Genomic DNA, 13457 nt, shown 5'->3' on the forward strand with positions numbered 1-13457 from the left:
GCACCAGTAGTGTCTTGGTTCCGTGTGTCTCTTCTGTACAAAAGTATAAATATATGCTTTATCTCCATTTTTTTTTTTAATTTTTTCGTTCACATATGTAGGATGTAGCAGACAAAAAAAAAAAAAAAGTTTGTTTTAGTTTCTAAAAACACGCGCCAGTGCTGCAGTGTCTGTGCTGGAGAGGCGGTCAGTTCCTGTTGGATTTGTCCCACTTTCCGTCCCCGTTAGATGGAGATTTGCTGGCTTGTGTTGACTTTTACCGTCGGGTGTTTTGCTTGGTGTTGGTTGATCGTCTTTGCATAAATTAAAAGGTTTCGGCACAGTCCGCGGCCACTGGGCCGGAAAGAAAAATTAAACCGCGCTGTGTCCATCGCAGCTACAGCAGATCCATCTTGGGTCTGTAATGGAGCAGGAGGGGGGATTTCTACGAGGAGCAAGCAGAAACACAAGGTGGAGCTTCTGAAACAGCGTCATAAATCATTCATAATCAGCTTATTAACTGCACCTGAGCATGCTTGGCTTTGGAAATATGAACCTGATGATGTTCAAGTGGGTGCAGTTTAGGTTCGTCTAGGAGGGACAGTGCCAACCGGGGTTCATGACATTAGCATGTTGGGCTGCAGATTTTGGGGGTGGGATTCATGTCCATGTCTCTGTCTTTGAATGTGGGGACACTGACTTCAGGACACAATGTGTCTCATTATCAAGAAGTGAAGTCAAAATCTAACCATAGCAGTTCAGATAAAGTGTGAACAGGAAATGCATCAGAATATTGGGGGGGGGGGGTCCAATTTTAGCCGAAACAGTTTCAAACTCCCGGCCCCGCCCCCTACTTCCGGTCCACGATTTGATGTCAAAAATAAGACAATTTGGCCTTTTAAGTGACTTTTTCGACATTTCGCTTTCCCCTCCAAATAAGAGGGAGTTAGCGAAATGTTAAAAAAGTAACTTAAAGGGCACCAAACTATCTTATTTTTTACATCAAATCGCGGACCGGAAGTAAGGGGCGGGGCCAGGAGTTTGAGACAGTCAGGATGGTGACAGCTTGCTGGGGTCTTTAGCCTTTTTATGCATGTTGCCATTAATGTGCATTTCGACCATTTTGCAGGTTTTTTTCTTTTTTCTTTTCAGACTAAAATATTACAAAATTCTTTTTGTTAGTTTTCAAACTAACTCACAAAACTAACCCATTAGCTAGCTATCCATTTAACACTCATAAAATTTATATATAATATAAACTGTCCCTTCTCTGCTTATGTCTGAATTTGGATCCATAGCAGGCTCACAGTTGGTTAGAGTGCCCGTATACCTAAAAGATTTCAATAAAATCAATTCAACTCAGTTGGACACACAAATCCATTTCCTGGGCTTATATTACTGCATGAAGGCCTGCAGCACTTGAACTGTGTTTAATAATGAAATCATATCGGGCCGAAGCTTCGGCCCAAGCCAAGTTTGCTGCTGTGGACTTCATTATGTTTTACCTTAAATCTCCATCTTGTAACAACAACAAATTCAAAGTGTGGTCCTTCCCCAAGATTTCTCGTTGCATAAAATGTCCAGCTGAGAAAGAAACAGAGAAACAAATTACTGCACGGACATCTGACCTGATGCACGTGTGAGGGGTTAACATGACTTTAATATGGCAGGGTCTCTGCTGCATTCTGTTTAGTGTGTGGAGGAAGCAGCCCTCTATTTTTCCCCTCTCTCCCTGTTCTAACATCAGTGTTTACTGGAGCTGCAGCTGGATTGGGGGGGCATGGAGTGGCCCCCGGCTCCCACAGCAGAATCCAGAAGTTCAATACCAAACACGGAGCCGGTCGCCAAATGTACCGCTCCCCCGTGAAGCCGGCATTGATATTCTGCTGAGCAGCTCCTCGCATCTGCATCTGTCAATCAATACTGAGAGGCACAGAGGGAGGAGGGAAGGCTGGGGAGGGACACTACACAGCGCCACCTGCTGGCTCTCACTGAGAGGACACTTTGAGGCTGAGAGTGGTGCAAACTGTCCAGGTCTGTGATTGGAGAATGAAATTCAGGGGAAGAGCTGGAGAAATCAATCTAAATGAAAATGATTCAGGAAAGTTGTGCAGCTTTTGAGATGCTTGTTATCCCTTAAAGCACTGAAGAAACAGTTTATTCTGTGATGTCTCAGAGGAACCTCCAGGGGTACTTTCCAAGGTATAGCATCATAAAACACTGCAGACAAATCTAAGCTGTGCCCGACTCCAACCTTTGCTGGACGTCACCTGACCAAGGTGCACCTGAGCTCCCAAATATCACGTGATGTCCCATTGAGCCCATGTGAGACTCGTGCAGCTAACTGTCTGACTGCACTGTTTATAAGACGTCCACACAATGATCATGATGAAATCAGAAAATGAGACGTGGTTTTCAAGATGATGCATCCACATCTACAGTTACACTCAGTTTGTATTTTGTTCTTTGAGGTTTTAAACTAAATGAATCACTGATGCTGGAAAACGTGCCCGTTCATTGCTACTTAAAAGGGTTGAACTACTGTGATTCCTTATCATCAGGCTGCTCTAAAAGCTCCCTGAAAAGCCACAGAGAGCACAAACAGGGACGAGAGAGAGCGTCATATTTCTCCCATATCAGCTTCTATTCATCAGGTCCCGTTAAACCAATCCTTCTCCAATCAGGCTCCATCATATCTTCAAGACCCCCAGAGTACTCATCACTTGAGACTGCAAGCTTACTCGTTTCCTCGAGTTCTTGAAGGCATAACAGGAGGCAGAGCCTTCAGCTGTCAGGCTCCTCTCTGTGGAACCAGCTTCATCCTTTAGTTGTGCTGCTATAGCCTCGGGGGGGGGCCTTCCCATGAGGCCCTGAGTATTTCTTCTCCACTCACCTCTTTTTACCCTCCATGCACTTATAAGCCACTAATGCATATCATTATGTTTTGCCTACTCTCTCCAATGCGTATCATTTATCTTTGTCTCTTTATGCTCCGGTCCTTCCTCTTCGCTTTCCCCTCATTCCCCACCGTCAGTCCTCTTCCTGTTTAAGCGAGTTCTTCCTCTCCACAGTTACCAGGTGCTGCTTACTCATATGGGATTGTCTGATTAATGGGTTTTTCTATTCTAATATTTACAATATAAACACCTTGAGGTGACTGTTGTTGTGAACTGGTGTTATAAATAAACCTGAACTGAAAGACATTTTAAATGCTAATAAACATGTCTTCATTCATGTGGAGTGTTTACCATCACTTAATAAGAATAAAATGATTTTAAAGACAGTCTTTATATCTGCTGACCAATCCTCTTTGAATCCAGGAAGCGATCCTAAATTTTCCTCAATTTTGGGCATTCCTTCTCTCCTTATTTTACCCGACAGAACCACTTCCTGCAGAGCCCCTCGGATGGGTGACGTGGCCACGGTTTACAAACATGATCAATGAGTAACTGGTTTACTGTTGCCTGACAAAGCTCCGCGCTCAGCTGAAAGCAGAAATCGTTTCAAACATCTCTTGATAGTCAGTAGATGGGACAACAATGGCTGGCTGGGAGAGCATCCGCCTCACCAGAGCTGCGTTATGGAGGCCGACGATATGATGGAGCCTACCCACTCATCTCTGTGACAGCCAGTAAAAAAGTAAAAGGCAGAAAACAGAAAAATAGACGACAAGGAGGCGACTGATGATTATTCACAGCAATCTAAAAATCCATCTGTCAAATTATCGCCCACTCCCCACCCCACAACCCCCCGCCGCTCATAACAGGGCGGTAAAGATAATTAATAGAAAAATTAGATCGCATATGGGCTTGTTTCCTGCTAAATATAACAAACACAAAAGGCATTGTATGAGTCAGTGCAGAAGAATTATAATAAAGTGACCTTTTATGCAATTTCTTGCAATTAACTTTCGGATACACGGGGCCCACACGGGCCAGCTGGTGCTCCGACAACTTAACACAAACGCCAAGAAGTAAGATTTGTTCCAATTTGCTACAAATCCATTTTTGGAAAAAGAAACAATGTTTTTGTAAGAACAGGAATTAAGATGAATGGAGGCAGTAATCCACAATCTCAATTTTTAATCACAAACTAGTGTAGAATTCATCGTAAAGCTTTTTGGAGTCAGGAAGTATCACGGTGCCAGGGTTTTGTGGTGTTTGGGATTCTCAGTTTCCCTCCAGAGACAGAATATTCTTAATGTATTTGGGCACAGAAGCCCCGCCCACTTGCTGTTCAAACTTTCTGTTTGAGAGGGGCAACCAATCACAATAAAGTTTGGTTTAAAGACAAAGGATGACCTTAAGGGATTTACTGAGGCTCAGTATGAGATAAATGAGGATTAGCATGAGTCAGAGTTCAAAATAAGTTCATTAGCAGAGTCCAGTTCATGGATCCACTCAAATATGCCTTCTGGTTTTTTCCTTTTTTTAAATAAGGCCAATGAAAAGCTTCAAATACGCAGCTTAAGTCTAACTTTGAGCCATCAAAGGACCTGAGTGGTGCTGACTTTAAAGGTTATCAACATGGATATAACCAGCACAGAGAGCGACAGTTAATTTTACGCTAAAACTACATTTAGCTTGTGACAGCCTCATTTCCCTGTCATCACGGTGTTTCCCGGGCTGGTGGAGCGCGATATTATCCGTACCTCGTTAAATGATGTCAGGTTAAGCTTTTTGGCGATGAACTTCTTGAGGTGAAGGACCGTGGCTTGTGCCGAACAGCGGATCCACTTGCGCTTCAGACCGCGAAGCTTGCTGCTGTTGCACTCCAAGCAGATGCTGACCTGTTAGGAGAAACGGTGATGAGGATTTAAAGTCTGCATCCACTGAAGGGTGGTTACAGGTTCAACTCTATCATCTTACAACACTGTTTGCTGCACGTTAAAGGGCTACACAATGTGGAGATTTTTCAAATATATGTAAGTGCAAAGGTTTTAGGCAGTATGAATGTTTGGATTCTCATCCATAACTAAACCATGAGGGAACCCAAGTTCCTTTTCAAGAACAGCAACCCCAACATTTGGTCAGAGTAGTAGAGGTAGCACCAGCCATTCAGTGCTGTGTGTATTTAGCCACCTAACTTCAGAGTATCCCTGGCTGATTTAGCTCTGCACCTTTCTCACAGACGCGTTATGAAGGTGTAACAGCCCCACTTTGAACAGGCTGTGTGAAAGGAGCCTATACAAACAATCAGATCACTCACTCTGTAACTGCCCCTCAGCCAGGATGAGTGAGGAGCACTACATTTCATTTGTCTCTAGCCCTCTTTCATTATTTTTATTCTTACTTAGAGAGAGGGAGAAGACTGCAGTCATCCAAGAGGGCTCAGAGGAGAGCTGCTGCTCCTCCACATCTAAAGGGGCATCTGACTATGATGCCTCCTGGGTGCCTCTTGGATGAGGTGAGTGGAAGGCCCCGGGATCGACCCAGGATACGCTGGAGAGATTATATCTAACGGCTGGCCTGGGAACGCCTCGGTGTTTCCCCTCGGGAAAGCTGCAGGGAGGTGGTTGCCCCCGCAACCGGAAGAAAATGGACGGACGGACAGACAGACAGCTATCTGTGCTGATGGCATACAGCGGAGTACGAACGGCATGTGTTAACAACCTGAAGACCTGAAACTTCAGGTGGATCTACAGCCTGTTTCACCCGCTTCCTCAAAGAAATTCAACCTGAAGCTCGAGCTGATTTCCTAACAACGTCTCACTGAACCATGTGACCGACGTCAGCGCCATTGGCCCATTTTCTTGCCCCCGCCCGAGGTTACACGGTAGGTGGTTTTTTGCACAGGATGGTTTGCGGGATTCAGAACGCGTCACTGCCACAGGGCTCCGGCCCCACACATGCATTTCTTCATTTGTGGGTGTTCTTCTCTCCTTTTATCTTCCTCTTTTGAGACAGGAAGAGCTAACACTACCCTGGTTTCTGTTTAAACTTGGAAATCATCTCTGCTCTCAAATAAACACTGGCAGCGCTTCAGTGCACAGCTGCCCTTCAATAAGCAAAAAACCAGATTCATAATATATCAGCCTCCCTCACTGCCAGTGGTGTGGCAATGAGGGAGGCTGATAATGTGAAATAAAACCCTTAGCAGTGATCTGGACTCCACAGCAGCTTGATAGCAGGCTGCGAGGCGGTTCATTACATTAAATAGATCAGTGACGTGCTCGCGGAGCCGAGGACTCCCGCTTCAGCTAAACACGCAGATGTGATGATGCAACAGAGCAGCATATCCAGAAAATATCCCGCCGGGCTTCTGGAGTCACGGAGAGAAGGCGTTACACCGTGTTACCGAGTCCGGAGCGGTTACGGAGCGCTGATCTCTGTCCGTTCTGTGTGGAGGAAACGTTTGACCGCGTGGGTTTTGAATTTGGATCTCTGATAAATTACGGTTGGAGACTTTAATAAATAATTCAGAGCAAAGCTGCTCTCTCAAATTTCTCCAAGAGTAGACTCTTTAAACCCAAAATAGCTGGAGTTTATTAAATTACACAATCTGTCTCACCCCAAGGAGATCTTATCAAAATTTGATAACAGCCTGAAGGTGACCCCATCCGAGACTTTATACCTCGTCTGGAGAGATTAACCTCAAATGTGCTTCATGCTTTTGCTGAAAAAGTAGGTTGCTCTGATTAATTGCAGCTTTTATCCCACTTCTTTATTTTTCCCCTTTTTGATGAGCTTGTGGAAGTTTCTTTCTCGCCTACCAACACCCCAAGGTTACACTCTGAAAGGTCGTCCAGGAGGCGGCGGGGAAGCGTCCTGGAAGTCGGCCATGCACGCTCGTTTGCCTGCCGGTCGTTACATCTCAGTGGTGAGGGGGCGATCGATTTCTGGGAGAATATTGCTCTTCGTCGTCATTCTCCCCAACTGAAACAGCTGCTTTCACTTCCTGTTTTGCATTTTCCAATCTTGTCTCCTCTTCCTCTCTTATTATGGCATCCTCCGCTCTTCAGTCTGGACTCGAGTGTTTTCAGCTGACTCTTTGCTTACACTCACTTTCATTCAATTGTAAAACAGCAAACACTCGAACTCAGGGCTTATATAATCCAGCAGGATCACACAATACTGCAATTTAAAACATTTTCTATAAATCAGTTCGTAAAACCACGGTCGGTGACGTAATAGCTCATCTGGCTCACAATCTATCACAGCGAGAAGGGATCTCACTATTCAAGTCGTTTTATCCTACTCAGTTGCTGTGCATCTGCAAGCAGCTTTGCAACCCGCCTCTACTCCAGCTCCTCCTGTTCCCGACTGATTCAGTGTCTCTTCAGTTTTCTTTGATGCCTGCTCTGTTCCATGTTGGGGTCCTGCCACTGCTCTCCACGAGTGAGAGGGCAGAAAGGCCCCAAAACAGAGCCATGCCATCCCTTATCAAAAGGGGGTTGCTCCACATGTTTGAGCCCTTTATATCAGGGGTTATATATTGTGATGATCCATTGATCAGTCCTGCAAATCTGAACCCCACAGCAGACTAAGGCCCCAGTCACACAGGCCTGGTCACAACGGAAAAAAGTATATTCCCCAACTGGTAGCTGGTAGTCTCAAGGGGGGATTGGTTGAGAAGAGGTCTATGATGCTGCACCGAAACCCTCTGTGTGGTTGCTTTGGTCGCTTGCAGGTTGCCGCAGTCCCCAGCAGTTTGCACGGAAGGTACCGACACTCGTAATAGTTCGACTTTTACTTTGAAAGAAAACATTCTTCGTTTCCAGTTTGCGTCGCACTTTCTCCAAGTTTCAATTTGGTGCATCATGAAAAGAAGGGAGTGCTGAGCAGCTCGACTGCTCGACCAGACGAGCAGCGGCTGCTGTCCTCAGCTCCAGGTGACTGCTTAAAAGAGCAAATGCTGCACGGTGCTAAACACGGACCAACGTTTTTGAGATGTGCCGCTGCCATCAAATTCAGACGAACTCATCTTTTTCTTTGAATGGTGTTTCTCAGTTTAAACATTTGATGTTCTATCGTGAATAAAAAATATGGGTTTGTGAGATTTGCAAATTACTGCATTCTACTTTATTTACATTTTGCACAGCATCCCAACATTTTTGACACTGAGATGAGCAGGATTAGGCACTGTTGCAGAGTATTACCTGTAGTTCCAAACAGCTGATTATGAGATTATAAGATACACAGCATTGGTGTCCTGTTATAATGTGTTCAGCCAGCAGCGTGTGCTCGCGTTTATCCGACTGGTCAAAGCACTGCTGGATGACACTCTGCATTATGATTTCTGCCACATCACATCTGCGTCGGCAGCCCTTCTTATCAGTGCAGCAAGCTTCCTGAAACGAAGGCTGGATTTTTGTCCCTTCTCATCTAAAAGCTTCCTACTTTTAAGAGCGCGCACCATCATCTTCCTATTTCGACCATTTCCCTTCTGCATGTTCTGATGAGCCGCAAATTTTCCATCACCTTCACATGATGCTTCAAATCCAGACAATTCATATTTACGATCACCCCCTGCATCACATTCCTGTGTCCTCACCCTTCCTGCGCCATCGCTGCATTCAGCTCACGCAGCGCGCCGTATTAGCTATTCTGAGTGCGTTCTGCGCTGCTGCTGAGCATCCAAAGGCCAAGAGCTTCACCCTCATCAGGCCGGCCTGTCTTTCCCACATGGCAGCAAAGAAGCGGTTGGTTTGGTTTCTTTTCTTTCTTTTTTTTTTTTTTAATATGAATCAAATTCTTTTGAAAAACAACAGCTAAATCTATTTTCAGGCAGGAAGTTTTATTTTCCAGATGGTGTCCGTCCGGCAACAACAATCACTCCACTCTCGCTGCATTATTAATGTCATTTTGCAGGGCTTAAGAATGCAGCAGAATACAAATGGAGTCAAGAAAAGCCCATTTCCATTTAAACATGTTCGGCGGGTAGCAGCGGCGCGGCGTCGGCGCTGCTCTGTGCAAATCAAACAGCCGAAAGACAAAAGAACCCAGTAATTGTGAAACCGCCTGCTAAACCACAAGGGGCCACTTTTATAAAGGCAATAATTGATGTTCAGGCTTTTAAGGCAATTGTACCAATAATTATCACAAACAGTATTTTTTATTCCTTGGTGCTTTTGTTCCTGACAGAATGCTTTGTAACCCGTAATTATTTTACCCAGTTCACTTCCAGTACCCCGCAAAAATAAATAAATAAAATACTTTGCTGCCTCGTGGACTTCTGTGCAAAATACAGAACACAATGACCACATGGGTTGTTTTCCGTGCATCTAAAAAAGCTGACAGTTTCTCAGATCTGTCTCCATGCTAGGACACGATTCTGTTTGTTTTTCCTGTGCTGTGGCCTCCACGGTGTCCCTGAATTATCCTCAGACAGTTTTCACAGGGAAAATGTTGCTGGAAAGGAGGCCGATATCCCGAAGATCGGAGGGGAATGAGGAGCACGAGTTAGCGTCCTACCTGCTCATCACTGCGGTGATAGTCGTTGTCCTCTTCTGGTTTCTCCTCTCCTGCCTCCTTATTGGCCGTGTCGTCGGCTTTGGCATCACCTTGAAGAATTAAACAAGCAAGGGTCAGCCTGCATCTGCTGTTAGGGCTCAATCCAGCCTCTCTCTTTATGCTCAGTAAGTTTAGAGATTTGAGGCATAACTGATGTCCTCTATGGTTGTGTTTAAACAGATCTGTCAGGGAAACAGGCAGGCTTGTCTCCCTGCAGTACTTACAACAGACTGCGCCTGTTGGAGCGTGAAAATACCTCCTGCAGAAGCCCATTTATAACCCAACTACACATCTGAGGGTGTTAAAGCATCCTTTATATGACTTATCCCCGTGCAGACACGTCTCTAATACGGGTAAACTTCTAATCAATAAAAATGTTCAGTTATTGCAGCCTACACGAGGACTGACCTCAGCTCTGCCTTAGACGCGTCTGCCTGCTTTTGTTCTTCCTCAGATACGGAGGGTTCAGAGAGAGCAGCACAGTCTGGTGAACATTAAGGAAGAAAGACTGCACTACTGAGGGGTAATGTGTTTGAAGTGCTACACGACAGGTAGGCCACTGTTTAATAATGCATCACATGGAGCTTTTGGTGTGGCACTGGGAGAAGCTTGAATTTAACAGCACACTCTGGGTCGCCCTTATTAGAGTTCATATATTTAAAAAAAAAAATTCAGGTGAGATTGTTTTTGCGCCTTAATTCTACTAGAAAATTAATTCTTCTTGGAAATAATTCTGCATGAAGTTTTACTTCAGTAAACTTGTGTTATAACATCCAATCCATTTCCAGAATTAGCAGGAAGGAATCTGACAAAACCAAATAAGCCAGAAAAGCCTCTGCAAATTTCAAATGTAGCCAAATTGGACATCGAGTTGTCTTGGACTTGCCAGCTCTCGAGTGTAAACTCTGCATGATGCCTGAGTGAGCCCGCAGCACTCACAGCGAGTAACTCTTTGTCCCGTTTCCTGCCTCCCCCATATTCTATCCAGCCAGCACCCTCGCCTAATCCAAACCATATTTCTGAAGGTGAGAGCGCATCTGACCCAGGCTGCCTCCCGCTGCGCGCTACATGTGACAAGGGGCAATTTCAGACGGCGTCCCGACCTGATCGCCAACATTTTTCCTGAGATAATGTGTGAAAAGAGTACACGCTAAATCCAAGGAATGCTTATGCTGTGAGACAGCATTTCTGCACCTCTCCTCACATCCGAACACACAAATCAGATCCTAAACCTCGGTGATAAACATCTGCAGGCGTGATGCAGAATGATGTTTGTTTGGCGTGAGGTAAAAACGAAAGCTAATTCCAGGTATTTGACATCATGCTTTCAGACCTGTACACACAAACTGTCTCAGACACCTCAGGAAATAAACCGCTGTGAAACAGATGCTCCACAGTCGTGCGGGACAGCTGATGTTTATATATTCCTCCAGAGATTCTCCTTGTTGGCTCTGATATTGTTGTAGTATTGAATTTTTAGATATGAAACGTGGTTATCAAATTCAAAATTGCACTGCAGTGACAGAATTGCCACACAGGTAAGTATTGCTTCTCTGTAACCTTTAAAAACAACATAAAAAAAACCTCCAGTCTGTTCTTCCTGGATTCAGTGGCTGTAAGAACGTGTGTGTGTGTGTGTGTGTGTGTGTGTGTGTGTGTGTGTGTGTGTGTGTGTGAGAGCACCCCTCTGTGACCGTTTCCTGTCTGGGCTAACTGTCACCAATTGCGCCGACTATTACTGAGCTGCTGTGGCGTCTCGGTGGCTCATCAGGAGGGTCCCTCTCTGATTGCTGTGTCTCACCTCCAAACAGCCCCCCCGAGTATCTGAGCCACTCAAACACGAAGTCCTGGCTCGTGTTGGAGGTGATGGCCTCGTGTAACGGGCTGATTGCTCGGGTCTGGGGATTAGAGAGACTGAGCGGTCTGTCTCTTCCGACGTTTCTTTTGTTTCAGAAAAATCGTCTGCTGTCTGACGGTTTATGATTTACAGGAACTCTTACAAACAGTCGAATCTCAAGGGCACGTGCAACAACGTTTCAAGGGATTCTGCTGTGTAACGGGAACGAGGCGGAGTAAATTACCTGTTTGTGTGCTCCTGTGTGGGAGTTTATGTTGTCATGAAGTAGAAAAGTGCACTCAGCAGACTCATCCTGGCCCGTGTCTCCCTATTTTCTTGTGTAAAGTGCTCAGAAAAGAAGGTAATTTAGAGAAATGAGTCTGCTGTAAACTAGAGGAGACCAGGCTTCAGACAGTGTTTGGGAGAAAACTCAGCTTATGCACTTAAAAGCACATTTAACACGGCTCAGATCTACCACACGAAGGCTCAAATACTGCAGTATTATCATCAGTGGTTAAAGTATCGGGCCTGCTGCACAAACCGTGTGTTTTTCCTGCCTTTCTGTACGTAAACCTGCAGTTGGGAATTCAACACATGCAAATAAAAAGAACTTCCACAAACTCTCTAATATCTTCTGGAAGATCGTTAACTTCCTTCTATAGCTCTGCATGCTCAGTATGGTCCAATCAATCAATATTCCACTTCCTGTAGTGCTCTGGACCTGTGAGGTGGAACGGACGAACACCCGTGATGTCCCTGGTTCAGCTCCACATGGAGGTCTGCGCTGCCTGCACTTTGTTTTAATGCATCATTTCATTCCTGACAGTTTTTATCATGAAACTGCCCCAAAGCCCACTCTACATCACGGTTATCACCATCATTGGTCGTGAATTCAGTGCTCAGGGATTAAAATCTGTTGATCAACTGTCGATTCGTTTTATTCCGCTGATTAGAAGGAACCAAAGAAAGTTCCTACTTTTGAAATTCTGGGGAAATGAGTCTTTAATTAAGTGTAAAACTGCTCGGCTCTGGCAGAGGAAGCATTTACAGAGCGCCCACTGTCACCTGTTGTTAGTGCAGCGTGATCTCTGCGAGACCATCTGCTAACTTTGGTTTGCTATTCTTAGACAGGAACCTAACGAGGAGCATCCATTTTCCCAGGTGGGAGAGAAAGATTTCAAGTAAACAACCCGGTGTGCCCGCGGTGATGCTGGATAAACAAATCCTGACTCGGACCAAACTGTTTCGGCCTTGTTAGGAGGACGAGCCGGCTTTAGGAAATCGAGGACACCAGCTGGACAGAAACTATGTTTGTGCTCATCAGTGTTTCAAAGCAGCCGAGCGTCAGGCAGTCTGAGTGTCTGTAAGACAGCTTTCAGCTGAACTCTGGAACATTTTTACAGTTGGAGCCAAGAACTGTTGATGTTGACTTCCCCGTGTCCAGGAGTGGGATGTAGGACCCGAACGCTGCCTGCCTGTTACTGTGAAGCTTTAACAGCCAATGCAATCATAATGAGATCCTTCATTTACAAACCGAGGCATTTCATCACCGCAGTAATCCTGCAGATTCCTCCGTCCACCTCAAACCTTAAAGAAAATGTCTGAACATCTGGTTTCACCACGTGACTAATTCATATCCAGGGCACGCGTCTTCACTTCTGCCTAACGTGTATTTATAATGTTACAGTTCCTCACACTGCATTAGCACTGTAGGTGTACCACAGAGAGATGGGAATGTAACAGACTTCGACATCTTTTTGCTTCCAGCCCCTTAGCAGCACTTTACAGCCAATCTAAGCCACGTGTAACACTGTGACGGACTCCCACTCACCCCCTGCTTTCTCAGCTCTCTCAAACATTTGCTGGAGATATTGGAAATTGGCAGTCCGACATTTTAATGCAATCTAACCATGACTGGGCAGCTGTGCTGGATTTTTAGCTAAATTTGTGGTAAATTTAACACTAATGGTGGGGCAACCACAGCGAACAGGCTTTTCAAGTGTGGCCATTTGAAAAGACTCCACGCATAATGGAAGATGCATCAATAACTGGCTACCTGATACATGGATGTGAAGCATGTTGCCCTGAGTTCATCTTTCAGACTTCCATTAGTCTCTAAATACAAATGAATGGATGGAATAATATAAAAAGATGTTTCTGAATGTTATTGAACCCAATGGATAAAATTC

General features: G+C 45.1%; 1 protein-coding gene across 1 annotated transcript in view; it reads right to left on the minus strand.

Annotated features, from left to right (window-relative positions):
* Positions 1–1282: 1282 nt before the first annotated feature.
* The window catches only part of pcgf3 (polycomb group ring finger 3), a 56846-nt gene continuing 44671 nt past the window's right edge, over positions 1283–13457 (minus strand). The window contains 6 exon segments of the mRNA XM_030739670.1: positions 1283–1309; positions 1485–1516; positions 1519–1545; positions 1548–1563; positions 4631–4768; positions 9393–9481. Of these exon segments, the coding sequence (XP_030595530.1) occupies positions 1283–1309; positions 1485–1516; positions 1519–1545; positions 1548–1563; positions 4631–4768; positions 9393–9481 (329 nt within the window).

This window comes from Archocentrus centrarchus, chromosome 10, assembly GCF_007364275.1.
Source record: "Archocentrus centrarchus isolate MPI-CPG fArcCen1 chromosome 10, fArcCen1, whole genome shotgun sequence".
NCBI lineage: Eukaryota > Metazoa > Chordata > Actinopteri > Cichliformes > Cichlidae > Archocentrus > Archocentrus centrarchus.